This window comes from Dama dama, chromosome 5 (genome assembly GCF_033118175.1).
Source record: "Dama dama isolate Ldn47 chromosome 5, ASM3311817v1, whole genome shotgun sequence".
Lineage (NCBI taxonomy): Eukaryota > Metazoa > Chordata > Mammalia > Artiodactyla > Cervidae > Dama > Dama dama.
Genome location: NC_083685.1, coordinates 27,193,790 through 27,210,359, shown reverse-complemented (window position 1 = coordinate 27,210,359; position 16,570 = coordinate 27,193,790). Strand labels below are relative to the sequence as shown.

The 16,570-nt window shown below is 45.2% G+C and overlaps 1 protein-coding gene across 8 annotated transcripts in view; it reads right to left on the bottom strand.

The window, feature by feature from the left end:
• The window catches only part of SFSWAP (splicing factor SWAP), a 79,681-nt gene that overhangs the window by 38,536 nt on the left and 24,575 nt on the right, over positions 1-16,570 (bottom strand). For all 8 annotated transcript variants that reach the window (XM_061142135.1, XM_061142137.1, XM_061142138.1 and 5 more), the window contains 4 exons: positions 4,110-4,350; positions 3,011-3,142; positions 2,333-2,426; positions 1,418-1,589 (listed from right to left, as the gene is read on the bottom strand). In XM_061142135.1, coding sequence (XP_060998118.1) covers positions 1,418-1,589; positions 2,333-2,426; positions 3,011-3,142; positions 4,110-4,350 — 639 coding nt within the window. The remainder of the gene's footprint in view (positions 1-1,417; positions 1,590-2,332; positions 2,427-3,010; positions 3,143-4,109; positions 4,351-16,570) is intronic.

Genomic DNA, 16,570 nt, shown 5'->3' with positions numbered 1-16,570 from the left:
TGGGTTCTCCTGGGGGTCACTGCCACTGACTCCAAAATGTCTGGCTTGTCCCTATGAACTAAAGTCCAGGTGGGCTGGCTTGCCTTTCTTAAGCATGTTCCCCCAGCTTTTGGAGCAGTAACCAATCCCACCCTCCCTTTTAAATTTTTAATCGAAGGATAATTGCTTTATTAGTAACAGTTTTTACTCTCTACTTGCTACATTCCTCTGGCTATTCCAATGAGAGTCTGAAGACAGCTGGGAGGGGTGAGAGAAGAAACACGTATGCTCAGGGAACCTCCTGTATTGAGAGGCTTACAGACGCTTTCCTGCTCTCCTAAATCACAGGTTTCCTAGTTATTCACTTGGGTCATTTTGGTTACTCTTGATCACCACCTATCAGAAAAGGCATCTCTGTGCACAGAAAAGGCCCTGCTGCGATCCTGGCCCATCCTGCTCCACCCTGCACCCCCTCTGCCTTCCTCTCACCCTAGCACTCGCTGCAGCGCCCCTCCTGCACTTGAGGCCATCAGCTCCTCTAAATCTCCCACGTGGCTTCTCTGCTTCACACACTCACCACACGGGGCAAAGAGACTCCTGTGATCTAAGATGTAAGGTGTTCTGCCCCTGATGGGAGCCCCAGGACCCACCAGGAGGGCAGACCCCCATGAGGTGGCTGAGGCTACCTTGGTGGGTATGCCCCACTTGACACCTGAGTCATTTGGACATCTCAGATGGCACCGCCCGTGCCTAGGGGTGAGCCTCTATTTCTGGGAGTCCCTTTCCCTCTGCATGCCCTTTCTTGTTCCCACTTGGTGGAATTCACTGCTTCTTCACATGTTCTATCACAAAGGGTTCTCTGCTAATGTGCCTGTGTCAACTGTTCTTCTTTCTGTATGTCTGTCCTGGTAGATGAAAAACTCTTCCCAAGAACATAAAGGGAAACTGGAACGGAGTGAAAGCAATATTGCCTGGTAGAGACCCTCAAGGGACCTGCCTTAACATATAAAAACTAATTCCATTGGCACAACAGTCTGCATGTAGTTTCACAAGTCCAAGGGGGTACAAAACATTATTTGAAAAATTCTAAACACTTCCATTAACCCTAACATGAGAATAGTCTGTTAAAACAAATGTATACCTAAGATGAGTTTGTATCCAAATGACCCCAAATTCAAAATCAAGAAAGTATTGGATTGGCCAAAAAACTTGTTCAGGTTTTTCCATAAGATAGTACAGAAAAACCTGAACAAACTTGTTGGCTAACCCATATAAGCAAGTTTCATTATAGCAACTTAAAAGGGGCAGCCATTCCCTCCTGTCCTATGGTTGAAGGCAGCTGACCATAAGTGGTCTAGCGCTCTTCCTTGCTAATTTAAAGTGACACCTACGAGGTACAAGATCAAGAATGGAACTCTCGGTAGCGAGGGCAGCATACCTTTCACAAGCTTCCCATCTGGGACGGCTCTGCTGGACGATGCCTCTTTCTTCCCCGAGGAGACACCTTTTCCCCCCGCGTCGGCTGCATCTTCAGACACACTATCTTCCCCAACGTCACTAGGCTTTTCAGGAGCAGACTCTGCAGGAGTCTCTTCCGGTGCTGACACCGCCTGCAGAGGTTAAACATGACTCTTAATTGCTCACCGGAAATGACACAGGATTTGTCAGGAAACAGACACAGTGTATGTATATTTCATGGGAGGACAGCACTGCTATGTTACTGCCCAAGTAACACTAAGGAACATACTTTCTAGCTCAGATTTACTATTTTCTGACAGAACAGACTGAAAGGAGGAGTGGAAGGTATTTCCCCTCTAACACCGTTTTGGGAACAAATGCCCACTACTTCTGTGGAAATGGATCACTGAGAACACATTTAGAATACCAAATTATGCCTGGCACCTAAGTCCATTTTCTTCAGTTTGAGCAGTCAGAGATAAAAACCTGAGGGAATCCAGTGACATGTTCTCTACCAAAACAGGTTTTAAAAAACATCAGGGTGTCCATGTAAATAAGGAGAGGAGAGGCAGAAGAAAGGATTATAAGGACAGTAAGAAATGCTTCCAACAGGTACCTAGGAATCAAGTGTGGGGCCGTTTGCAGGGAGGGAAGTTGTGAGGGGAGCTGCTAGCAGGCGGCCCTCCAAGACAATGGTGGGCAGCACCCTTGACTGGACAAATGATCATCAGTGAATTGTGAATGTGGCCAAAGGTTTTAACAGGTATAAAACAGAGAGAGGGAAGAAAGGTAAGTCAGTAAATGCAAGACATCCATTACACCTAAAAGCAAGTGTAAAATGTACAAGCCTTATTAGCACACATCTTGAGAATCAGACTGTTCTTTCCACACATACCTGTGCGTTCTCGCCCCCTTCTTTCTGGAGGAAGAACTGCTTCTTAAACTCGTAATAGGCATTATACTGGTGCCATGGCTGCAGGAACTCAAACCTAGGAACAGAGAAGGGATGAGGCATTCAATAAGACACGCTCGCTGCAACACCACAGCTCTGACCAACCACACCTGTTCTGACTTCACAGTGACTGACCCCCAGGATCTCAACAACCCCTTGTGGCAGCCACAACACCCCCCACACACTTTACAGACCCAGGAGACTGGGGCAGAGGAGGTCAGAGCGCTCATCCACGGTCACACAGATCATGCTGCAACCACAGCCTCCTGTTTTACAATCTGAGCATGGAACATTATTTGATTAAAAACACAAGGTGAAGTGTGGGTCTAACTTCCACAGCAGATTCTTGAAAAGCATGAATTCCAGCCTTTTATTTTAGGCAGGTCCAATATTTTTTAAAAATGAAGCAAAACAAACTGAATAAATAAATAATTGCAACAATAAAAAAGACCACCACCCCAACTCAAAGTAACTGAACAAGATGTACTTATCTAAACATAGGATTAAACATATATATATATATATATATAATATATAAAGAATTATGTAGCTAGGTTAAAAAAAGAAGCTAAACTAAACCGCAAATACCATCCACCTACCCATACAAACTCCTTCACTCACCGTTGATCATTCTTGGCCCGAACGCTGGTCTCAAACTTAAGGCCGTTCCTGGCCACATACTCTGCCAACTTGTCAATCACAGGCTGGATGTCGGGGGGCGGGGGGATGATGGTGGCCACGGGAGCAAGTGCACTGCAAAGGAGAACAAGGTCACACCCACAGCACTAGGCCCTCCCCCAGATCACTGGTCGGGGCAGCCGGCACAGTGGCTGGAGGACTTGCACTGTCTCAGTTCCCACCAACAGGTAAGTTACACAGAGACAGGGAAGCTCTTATCTGAGATGACTGGGACTCCAGAAAACTAATCAAAGTCAATCCACTTGAAATAGGGACTGAAATATCATTGCTGATTGTGAAAATAGGGGTTTTACTCAAACTGACACTTAAGGTCATGAAAACAGAATCATCTCCTCCCATTTCCCTCCAATTGCTAATTCTCAGAAGTAACCAAGAATAAACCAAGTGTGGATTTTTTTATCTTAAAAATGCTGGCTAGCATAATTCATCACCCATAGTTTCATCTTTGACTTTCTTAGCACGTTCAGAAAGTGGGTCATTTCTACAAAAATACCCAAATGTTCTGTCAGGTTTCCTGTGCATCTTTTTAGCACGTTCCAGAGCCTCTTATAAAGTGGCTGCTCAACTGAGACACTCAAGAGTCCCCTCCACACAACCCCTGACAAGGGCTGGGGGTTTAGTCCCTACTGTCCTAGCTCTGTGAGTCAACGGTTTGCTGGGCTGATGGCCAGGTCCCAATAGTGTGGGAGAGATTCACTTGCATCAACTTTATGAAATCTGGGTTTTTGGCAAATAACTGGACTCCATACTGACTATGCCCGGTACTGTCCACCTGAGATGTTGACACACGGGAAAGAACAGACGCCGGGGCTCAGGGGAGGGGTGTGGGATGCTAACAGGGAAGGGATTTTCTCAGTTGGTTAAATCTCACTGCTGTAAGTGCCTATGTCATGATCAACCCTGCAACGTGGGGACTTGGATAATAAATACTCAGATAACAGAGACCCTCTGTGTGACCCACATTGTAAAGAAGCCTAAACCAAGAACACACGTGCTCCAGGTGGTCAGCAGGACAGCATACCTTGTGGTGATGGTGGTGGAGGTCACCCCACTGCTCGTCTCCGCCGTGGTTGGTGGGGGAGGTGGCGTGGTCCCTGGGGGGGGTGGGGCAGTGGCAGTCACTCCGGTGGAGCTGGACACGGCCACCCCGGCAGGCAGGGTGCTGTAGTAAGTGGCAACGTCAACCCCTGGAGGGGGAGGTGCCAGGCAGTAGGTGCCGTCTGGCAGCATGTAGTAGCTGTAGTACATGGCTGCCACCGTTGCTGTAAAGAGACACATTTTGAGGGCGTGAGAGTGGCAAATGATGGGCCAGCTGGCTACAATACACAATGCAGGGGGAAAGGGACACTTGCTCAAATGCAGTGTCCCTTCTGTCCAATGTCAACCATGTATTTTCTTTATTTTTCTGATATAAGAAAGGGTGCCCAGGGGACAACACAATTTGGAAGAACTGGACAACGTCCAGATACACCACCCAGGAACGATGGAATGTGAACATGCACAGGGACATTCAGAGAAGCCCACTGCCTACACAAACTGCAGAATGGCAAATTAGGACAAACTCCCCCGTCCAGTACACCGGCTCCCCTCCCGGTGTGTCTTGTGAAGTGACCATCTGAGGACTAAACCTTTCCACTGGCTTCCCTGTTTGACACCAACTCTCCACTCTTTACACTCTTTACTTTCCTCTTTTAAAAATTTGTCTTGGCATAAATCGTTTTCTTAGGTCTCCCAAGGCAATAGACACAAAAGCAAAAACAAACAAATGCGACCCAATAAAACTTAATAAGCTTTTACACAACAAGGGAAACTATAAATGAAATGAAAAGACAACTCACAGGATGAGAGAAAGTATTTGCAGATGATGTGACCAACAAGGGCTTAATTTCCAAAATATACAAACAGTTCATATACCTCAATAACAAGAAAACAACCCACCAATCAAAAAATGGGGAGAAGACCCAAATAGACATTTCTCCAAGGAAGACACACAATGGCCAATAAGCACACAAAAAAGATGGTCAACACTGCTAATTATTAGGGCAATGCATTAAAAATACCAGGTATCAGCTCTCACTAGTCAGAATGGCCATGATGAAAAAGTCTACAAATAACAAATGATGCAGAGTATATGAGAACAGGGAATCCTCCTACACTGTTGGTGGGAGGGTAAATTGGTGCTGCCACTATGGAGAACAGCATGGAGATTCCTTATTCCTTAAAAAACTAGAGCCACCCTATGATCCAGCAATTTCACTCCTGGGCTTACATCCAGAGAAAACCCTAATTCTAAAAGACAGGTACCCCAATGTTCAAAGCAGCACTATTTACAATAGCCAAGATATGGAAACAGCCTAAATGTCCATCGACAGATGAATGGATAAAGATGAGATATATATGTACAATGGAATACTGTTGTTTGTTAAGTCGTGCCTGACTCTTTTGCGACCCCATGGACTATAGCCTGCCAAGACTCCTCTGTCCATGAGATTTCCCAGGCAAGAATACTGGAGTGGTTGCCATTTCCTCCTCCAGGGGATCTTTCTGACCCAGGGATCAAATCTGTGTCTCCTGCACTGTGGGTGGATTCTTAAAACCCAACAGAATATTACTCATCCACACAAAAAAATGAAATAACGCCATTTGTAGCAACATGAACAGATCTGAGATTATTACTTAGTGAACTAAGTCAGAAAGAGAGACAGATATATTTGATATTATTTACATGCAGAGTGTAAATGGGCTTCCCTCATAGCTCAGTTGGTAAAGAATCTGCCTGCAATGCAGGAGACCCCAGTTTGATTCCTGGGTCAGGAAGACCCTCTGGAGAGGGGATAGGCTACCCATTCCAATATTCTTGGGCTTCCCTTGTGGCTCAGCTGGTAAAGAATCCACCTGCAATGTGGGAGACCTGGGTTCAATCCCTGGGTTGGGAAGATCCCCTGGAGAAGGGAAAGGCTACCCACTCCAGTATTCTGGCCTGGAGAATTCTATGGATACAATCCATGGGGTCGCAAAGGGTCGGACATGACTGAGCGACTTTCACTTTCACATGCAGAATCCAAAATATGATACAAATGAACTTGTTTACAATAGAGAAACAGTCTCACAGTCATAGAAAACAATACCAAAGAGGGAAGGAGGAGACATAAATTAGCTGTCTGGGATTACCAGATACATACTGCTATATATAAAATAGATAAAACAACAAGGTCCTACTGTAGAGCACAGAGAACTATCCAATATCTTTTAATAAACTATAATAGAACTGAATCTGAAAAAGAACATATATATAACAGATATAATAAATGAATCTGATACATATCTCATAGACATACATGTATATACACGTATGTGTATGTTTACTTGTTCAGTTGTGTACGACTCTTTGCAATCCCATGGACTAGCCCACAGGCTCCTCTGTCCATGGGGATTCTCCAGGCAAGAATACTGGAGTGGGTTGCCATGCCCTCCTCCAAGAGATCTTCCCAACCCAGGGATTGAACCCAAGTCTCCCACGTTGCGGGCAGATTCTTTACTGTCTGAGCCACCAGCGAAGTCCATATACAAGTGTGTGTGTGTGTAAAACGGAATCACTTTGATGTACAGCAGAAACTAACACAACACTGTAAATTAACTACACTTCAACAATAAACAAACATACATTCGTCTTGGAAGTAAGTCATCTTGTCTACAAAGCTGTGCTGCTCTGTAGCCACTGCATGTCCCCACCTCAGCACAGAGATGCACTGCAATTTACTTAAGAAGTCCTAATGGACACTGAGATCACTTTGGGGCTTTATTATTATAAACAGTGACGTACAATAACGTCTTCTACATTTTGCCCACACAGGCTAGCATCTGTAGGATAGAGCCTATTTACAAACAAAAAGTAAAAAAAAAAAAAAAAAACCAATAGAAATTCCTGTAAGTTTATTCTTTTTTTTTTTTTTTGGTGAGGGAAAAAAATTCAAAACCAGCAAAACCACAGAAGACCCAATGATCTAATTAAGCATTTAAATTTCTAATCCTGTTATAGATAAGCAACTGGTTCTGACTACAGAGATTTAATTCCTCTTCATTAGAGGACGGTGAAAGATTTTTCTAAGTAAGGAATTTTATTTTGATTTTCAATTAACTTACTATAAGACAAAAACATTTACAAATAGCGAGAGCTATTCACTGCCCATGGTGTCCAGCACTGCAGGCCACGCAGGGAAGACGCGGGCGGTACAGCAGCTCCCCACCTCCCCTAACAGCTGGACCAGAGCCCTGCCGTCCTCGGCTGGAACGACTGCATAGTTCACATGCGCTGCGGGTGTATCCGCAGATGCTAATGACTTACTCTCTGTTAATTACACACATCTCAATTCCCAGGTTGTGACTCTCTGGCTTGATGCTGCACACCAACCACCATTCACGTTCACAATAATGTTTCACATTTTCAGAGTAAGATGTGTGGCCTCAACATCCTCTCTACATGATCTTCAGCACAGAGACACTCAGACCACACCTCTGAAGGAAGGTGTGGGCAGAGATGAGACCACAAAGGGCTGGGGGTTGACGGAGGAAAGGAAGGTTTGCTCTCTGAGCCCAGCACTCAGGACACAGAGTTTGATGGGTGGACAAGCTGATAGGACGTTCACATACAAGCTTTTCCTAACCAAAGGAGGTATCTGAGTATGAAGAGAAGCCTTGTGAGATAAACCATAACCCTGAAAAAGTGGAACTACGTTTCCCTTCACCCCCTTCAGATAATCAAGCTACCAGGGTCCTTCTTCTCACCCCGTGGGCACAGCCACCACCAGAGAAGAGGAGATGAGGCAGCATCAGCAGGACCAGAGTGTGCCCTGCCTCCCCACCCCCTGACAGAGCACACTCCTGCGTATACTGGGGAGAGGGGACAGCAAGTGCTGTCCAAAATGTCACACCTCAAGGAAAGGACACTCCACATCCTGTTCCAGAGAGTTAGCCTCTTACCTGAAAACAAGTCAAAATACATTTAAAAAATGTAGCCATAACCAATGAAACAAATATGAAATGAAAAAAGTCTGTAATTAAGTTTCAACTATATATTATGCAATTATAATTTAATGCATCCTTTATGTAATAGAAGCGAATAAATTATTTTCAAAACTGAGTAACATCCCTTTGAAAGTTTTGATATGAATATGCAGATTAACCATCAGTCTATACCTGAGCTACCCATCATATTAAATTAAAACAAAGACTAAAAATAGGCCTGCCAGAGAAATGGCAGATGAACTCAAGAACTCACCCATTACAGACATCTAAAAACATGTGCTAAAATAAGGGAGAAATTTAAAATGCATAGCTGAGCTCACAAAGAAAAAAAGAATCCATCTCCAGGTGTGAAAATCAAAGCTTCCAAACCCGAAGGCATCTCTTAAGCCTTGGGCTTGCTCAGCATGTGGGGATTCCCATGCTGGAAACGGGGCTCAGACTGCAAACCCTAGGGCCACCCCAGGATCCACTCTGGGGAGTCTTGCAGAGGACACAGTAGAATCAGAAACCTAGGGACAACATGTTCGGGACGCCCTCTCACTTCTTACACAAGAACTCTGTGAGTCTCTTCCAATAAATTCTAATTATACCTTGCAAAGGTGAACAGGAATTTGAAAATCCCTGTACATCCAAAAATAACCCTGATGGCAATGAAACATCTGAGGCGTGGTGAGCTGAGAATGCAGACTTGCTTGCTGCAAGGTGCCTGCTGGGGCAACGCCATAGCTGAGGACTCAACACTGAGGCCAATTATGAGGCCGTTTCACCAAGATTCTCTGTGCATGGAATGTCACAGATGAAAAGATTTTAGGGAAAAATTTGTTTCTGTTCTTTTCACCACAGACACTGAGGTCTGGGCAGATGTGACAGGGCCAATCTCAGCACAGACCCACGCTTGTCCTGTCTCGCCCTCCAGTTTATGGTGAAGAGCACTGTGCCCCTCATTTCTGACCCTGGCACCTCCAAACCGTGTCTCCTGCCTGCTATGAAGTCCTTCCTAAGCTTTTTTTTACCTCCAACAAATTATAAACCCTGGTGAGGATGTATAGAAAAGGGACCCCTTATACACTGTTGGTGGGAATGTAAATTAGTGCAACCACTGTAGCAAACAGCATGGAGGTTTCTCAAAAAACTAAAAATCAAATGAACATACATCTGAAAAAAAAAAAATACTAACCTGAAAAGATACATGCAACCCTAATTTTCATGGCTTTGTTTACAATAGCCAAGATATGGAAGCAACTTAAGTGTCTACCAGCAGATGAATGATAAAGAAAATGTCGTGTGTGTATATATATGTGTGTGTGTACACACACACACACACACACACACACACACACACACACAGTGGACTACTACTCAGTCATAGAAAAGAATGAAATCCTGCTACCTGCGCAACATGGGTGGGAGGAGGGCATTATGTTATAATCGAAATAAGTCAGACAGAGAAAGACAAATACTATATGACATCACTTACATGTTGAATTTTTAAAACTACAACAGATTAGTGAATATAACAAAAAAGTAGTAGACTCACAGGGAGAACAAACTAGTGGTTATCAGTGGGGAGAGGGTAGGGGGGAGGGGCAAGACAAGGATTGGAGATTAACAAGAGGTACAAACTATAACGTATAAAACAAGTAACTGCGACTTTCCTGGTGGTCCTGTGGTTAAGAATCCACCTGCCACTGCAGGGGACATGGGTTCAATCCCTGGTCTGGGAAGATCCCACAAACCGTGGGGCAACTAAGCCCATGTGCCAGAGAGCCTGTGCTCTATAACAAGAGAAGCCACTACAATGAGAAGTCTGAAGTCTGAGCACATATAACCTTTAAAAATTGTGAATCACTATGCTGAACACCTGCAACCTATAAAAAGCAATGTACATCAACTATACTTCAATTAAGAAAAAAGCTTTTACCTCCACTACCACCTCCTGCCCCAGGAGGCCCTGTTCTGCCTCCCTGAACACACGTTGCTGGGGCTGTTCTCTGCAATCTGGGCTGCTGGCACAAAGGGCAGTGCCGGGCCACCTGCACAGCTCCCAGGACAGAGCCGGCACCAGAGGCGTGTGCAGAGTGAAGCCTGCTGACTGCAGGGTGTGTGCGCCTCCTAAAGACCCCTGGGCTGAGACGCTCTGCAAGACGAGAAGCTGGGCACCTGACACCACGCCACAGCACTCTCTGAGGATGTGCACTTGCCCAGCGGGGCCTTACAGCCCTTTAAGTCCCTGAGACCCTTTAAAATGACCACCAACTAGAGCACTTGTGTTTCTGTGTATAGCTCCCAACTCAGAAATTCTTCTAAGTTTTGACAATGCCTGGACCAGACAGAGGAAAGGACAGACAGAGGTCTGGTTCCTGGGAACTCACCACTGTGTCCCAGACTGAACTGGGGCGGCGGGTGAGGGAAGGTGCAGGGTCCCAAAGGGCCCCTGTGGTTCCGTTTCCCCCTGAGCTTCCATGACAGACAGCTCCTTACTAGGTCTGCTGTTGATCTCAGGATTTCCTGTGACTTTGCCAAAAGGGGATTGGGTTTTACCCCGTTAAATGTCGATATGATTTTAATAAAAATCACTGAGTACCACGAACACCTACTCCAAATAAACCCAAGAGAAATATTTCAGTGGGGGTCTACACTTTGCAAGGGCAGGTATAGTTGTACGGAAAAAATCAAGTTGCTTAAAAGCACCAGGCACATCCTTAAGTACTTCCTCCTTGATACCCTGTGTGCTTAGACAGCTGTGGAACCCAGGGTCACACAGACCTGCCTAATTACTTCAAAGCCCTTCTATTCAGTTGGCTTCTTGGAAAAATCAGAGCTAATTTACTGATATCTGTATGCAATCTAAAATCTCATATAAATAAATCCAACTCTCAGAAGAGAATGTCAGCACTGGAAGGGTTCTTGGAGATTAGAGACCTGGTGAGCAATACCTGCTGTCAATTCTGGAAGATAAACATGTGTTTGTATTAAGAATGAAAATAGCTTTCCCAAGTTCTTTGGAGAAATGAGTATATTCTTAAAAAATCGATCTACTCTATTCACATGAGAATGTGAAGAAGCAGCGCTGTGTTACCCGCTGAGCGGGCCTGGGCAGCAGCAGCTGCGCCCCCTGAAGGTCAGCGCCTGGCTCCCCAGCTTACATCCCAGGCTTTTCTAATAAGTTCAATGGCTTTAAATCCTATTTATACTTGCTGATTCCAGAACTGCCATCTCCAGCCCTGAGCTGAACTAGTACATTAAGTGCCTACTCAACACTTGCACTGGGACATCTCATAAACCTCACAGATGGACTGTGTCCAGAACAGGGTTGTCCCCACGCATGGGCACCTCCTGCTTCCTGCAGCTGAGTCAAGCCTCCTCCCACTGAGTCAGCCTGGCTTCCGTGGTCTCTCAGACCCACATCCGACTCCCCAGAATCAGATCTCTTCTGACTGCTGCCCCGGAAGCTCCAGGGCCCCCTTCCCCGACTAGACAGAGCCCTCCCCGCCCACCCAGCCAAGCTCCCCTTCTGGGAGGCACCTGCTGTCAAGGCCTCGGGGCCCTGAAAGCCGTGGCTCGAGGGCCCCCCTGGCTCCATCCGCCAGCACTGTGCACTCACTCTCCCAGGGCTCCTGTTCATTCTGTGATGCTCTGCGATGGAGGAGACGCTGTTACGGCTATCCCCAGCATCGCTTGACCGCGATGCCAGCTTGTTCAATGACCATATAAATCACAAGTGGAAAAGCAGGAACTGGAATGACACAGGGCAAAGGCTTCTAGGAGACAGAAGTCTGGAACCTTCTGAACTCTGAGGGGCAATATTCAACCCACAATTCTGGGTCCATCCAAATGACCTATCATGTTTGAGAGCAGTATCAGGACATTTTCAGACGTTCAAGGATTTAAAAAAATCGGTCTTCCTGTGTACCCTTTCTTGGCAAACTACTGGAGGACGTGCTCCAGTAAAATATAGGAGTAAACAAACCAACCAGGAGAAGACAGCCCTAACACAGGAAAGCAATGCCTGGAAGTCACCAGAACACCATGGGCTGCAGGCTGGGAACAGGGCCTGTCTAGACTGGTACCCAAGGCACACAGATCAGAAACACAGCTGTCAGTCACCACAGTGCGGACCATGAATGCAACCACCGGTATCACAGAGAAGTTGCCGCAGCAGCAAACATGAAGCATCCAGTATCAAGACTCGCTTAGAAAGACGGGACAGTTAACAAGAGCCTGCATCACTCAATGTCTCTGCAAACTGGAGGCGAGGGAGTAAAAGCAGTGGCCTGGCTGACTGTCCTGGCACCTGACAGCTGGGGCTCCTCTGACAGAGATCAGGACAGAGAGACAGGTCCAAAACTTTGCAGAGGAATCGAACTGGTGCACAGGATTTATGAATAAACTATTTCTGTATTGTTCCCTTTTGAATTTTGATTAGGAAACAGAGGTTGAAATATATTAAAGTTACAAAGTAGCCAAAACCAAAACTAAACGAGTAACATGAGCAAAATTTAGGGTACGAGAGCAGACTTCACAGGAGCACACAAGTGAGCCGAATCATCATTTGTCATAGCAAGAAAGACGTCAGAGAAAATCTAGAGCTGATAACAGTGCTATAAATGCATTATTCAGAGATATGAAAGAATCATCAAAAACTCACAACAGTTAGAGCATTTATTATTTGACTTGAAAATATATGTATTACTTTGACTGGGACACTTTTAAAAATTCTTTTAATCAAAGAGATAAGTAATTTATCCTATTTACCATAGTCTGAGCTCAGGTCAAAGAGTTCAGAGTTCAACATTATTCATTCTTCTCTTCAATGTATTACTTCATGGTTAGTCTTTCCTTTCTTCGGTCCATCCAGCCAATATTTACTACACAGGTCCTTGCATCAGAGAGGCACCTGAAGCTGGGGATCCAACAGTACCCATGACAGACATATCCTACCCTCTGGGAACTTCTGTATGGCAAGTCAGAGTACAAAAGTAAACCAAGGAATAAACAAAAGTAAGCTCCAGTTCTGACAAGGGTTATGGAAACATAGAACAGGGTATGTGAGAAGAGGATGAACTAGGGGAAAGGATACTGTGCAAGGCCAGGGAAGACCTGACCTGAGCAGCGAAAGCTCTAAGGAGGAGCATTTCAGGCCAATGAGGAGCCAGTGCAAAAGCCTTGTGGTCAGAACCCCCTTAGCACAGGAAGAAGAGTGTGACAGTGCAGGGCAAGGTGGAGAGTGGAGGCAAGTTTCCGGAATTTAAATGGCACGGGAAATCAAGAGGACGGTTTGAGTAGAGAGGTGGCAGGGCAGCTTCCGCTGACCAGAGGAAGCACAGGCTACGGGAAGGCTCACCAAGACTGATGGGGGCTGCAACAGATGACGAGGCCACAGAGACAGTAGCATGTGTGGTGAGGAATGTCAGATTCGAGAGAGGCCCTGAACGTGATCCCCAAGGATGCGCAGCAAGATGTGGGAATCGGGAAGAGAAAACTGAGGTGACGCCTGATGTTCTAGCCTAAATGACGAAGTGCCCTCAAACAGGGACATGGTGGGGGAGGGGCCAAGACGAGAGTCCTGCTCTGGATGCACTCAAGTTAGGGGGTGATGGTGAGAAGGCAGGTGCGGTGGGGGCTGGAAACACACAGACACTTCCTACCACAACAACACACTGTAAATGCTAGAGTCTTAACGAGGGCTATCTTACTAATAAAAAAAAGAGTAAATAAAATAAGAATACTCATGCTCAGGTAAAGTCTCTTAAGTAATTTTGGGACAGACCAAGGGTTGGTAAATTTTTCCTATAGAAACACAGGTAGTAATTATGTTAGGGTCATGGATTAAGCAGCAACACCGAGGATACTATACAGGCACTTAACAATGAGCAAAAACAAATTCCCACATATTTTTAAATTGTTGAAATTCAAAATATGGTATAAATATTTGAGTGCAGGGGTTTTTTTTTGGGGGGGGCACAGGTCCACTAGTGGGAAGAATAGAATTCCTTTTACGGGTTAAAACTTCCATTGAATCGGGGTTCATAGTGTCCCCATCACCAAGCTGACTGTAAAGCCTGTTCTTAGCTCATGGTCGCACACACAGGTGGTGGACTGGATTCTGTCTGCAGGCTGTGGTGTGTTACCTGGGAGAGTGTCACACACCTAGCATTTTCTATTTACTCTGAAGCTAAAACACTTTCCCCTCCACAAATGGAATTTTTGTTTTAAAAAAGTCAACTGCAGATCTTACTTCCCTGACCAGGGATGGAACCCTCAGCCCCTGCAGTGGAAGCACAGAGTCTTAACCACTGGACTGCCAGGAAATTTCCCAGCCCAGTGTTCAAGGGGAAAAAAAACCCCCCCCAAAAAAGAATACCTGTTCTGCTGTCATCAAACTGGAAGAGGAAAGTCTGAAGACCTCTGTAGTGACACTGAGAATATCTCACTTGCAAAGCCAGGAAACCACTCAAGGGAATCAGTTTTAGACATATGAACATGTGACTCTGGAACTTAAAGGCCAGCGTTGAAAAGTAATTGCTCTTATTTTTTGCACATACAAGTTATTTCTCAGGATGCCCTGTCTCCAACCATTACTTAAAGTCTTCATCAGTGACCCTCAAGCAAAATGATCTGAATATTTTATACTGTGTTTCGGTTCTGGAGACAAGCTACATAAGAATGGATTCTGGAAAGTCTGGGTGGAGAAGGCAGGAGGCTCAAGTGTGTGACCAGGAGCCCAGGGTGAGGCAAGGCTGCGGGGGTGTGGGGGGTGACGTGGGGAAGGACATCTGCTCCAGGGCATTGTTAGGATCCCATAAGAGTGGAGAACAGAATCTCCAGAGGAGCTGCACTTGGGAGTGCAGACAAAGCATCTCAGGGCAGGTGTGAATGGTGTAGAGGAGGGGCACCCGGTGCTGGAACTAGAGGTCTGGACAGAGCTGCCAGAATGAGCGGGGTGAGGGGTGAGGGGGAAGGTGACAAGGAAGAGGCCCTGCAAAAGGAATCCAGCAAGGAACATGCAACGTAGACAGCAAGGAACTGAGTCTGGAAGGAAACAGAACCCAAACAATCTTTTGAGTTTTTGGGCCACAGACGAATCTGGAGAGACAGGAATTCAATCGAGCACAAAGAAAGGAAGTAAAGCAAGCAATGAGATGGAAGGGATCATGCTGAGCGGGGTCAGGAACCAGGCCTGTGTGTTTGCTTCAGCACAGCCTGGGAGAGCTCAGGAAGGCTTTGCAGTTTCAAATGGTTCAAAAATAAAACCAAAAACCACCCGATAAAACAACATTTCATGATGCAAATATTCTATGAAATTCAAATTTCGGTGTCCCTAAATCAAGCTCTATCAGGCCCAGTCACACACCTCTGTTCCCAACAGTCAGTGCAGCTTTCACACTCCACCAGCAGCGGCTTCAGAGAGCGCTCAGTCACCACACTAGAAACACTTACATCTGGACCTTTACAGGAAAGGTTTGCAAACCTTGCTGATGAGCTTAGAAAACAAACTGAGGACGCAAACACCACTGCTATCAAGCTGGTACATTTTAAACTGTAAGGGACAGAACAGTCATAGTTGAAAAAAATCAAAGTAAGGAGAAGATGGGACAGGAGGTGGACGTGATCGTGCTGAATGCCAAAGAGAAACAGAGATTAAAACAAAAAAAGAGAAAAAGACAGACATGGAAGAAAAAGATGATCCAAAATAAGGAAGCTGGCATCTTTTAAAAGACGTTCAGAGGTACAAAATAATTTCCCTGAAATGAGAACAGAATCTTCGACTGAAAAGGGTATGCAATAAATTCCAGGAAAACTGAGGACTTCATTTAAGTTATTAAAATTTAAGAACAAAGAAAGAATTCTTAACATATCTCAGAAAAAGTAGGCTCTTAAGGGGTGAGGGTGGGGGGAGATGGAGCTGGTCACTCTCTTCCTTTTCACAGCAACACTCAGCAATGCTCCCAAGTTCCAAGCAAGTGTGAGTAAGTGAACTATTCTCAGCCAAGTTGCTATTTATGTCAAAGGGCAACACAGACGTTTTCAAACATGAGATCTCAGAGAACAGCACCCAGGAGCAACTAATGAAAACCAAATAACTAACCCACACTAGTCAGTGGCAAAAGTCAGCCAACCTAGGTTTCTCTGAGAGAAAGGACAATGTGAAATTCCAGTTTACAAAGATCTCACAGAAAGAATACGCAACCCAAGAATTTTATACCCAGACAATTTTTCCTTTCTACACTAGGCTCAAAGGCAGGCACTTTTAAAGTACGTATGAAATAGAAACCTTGCAAAAACCCTACTTGTTTATGAAATTCTAATGACCAAGAATGAATCAGATAAAGAACTCAAACAGAGATGCTCTGACAAAAAACCTAACCCAAAGAACTCAGAATAATCAACCAGGGAATTATGGTTACAGAACTGAACATAAATACCACTTTTAACTTTCACAATCTAAGCATATTT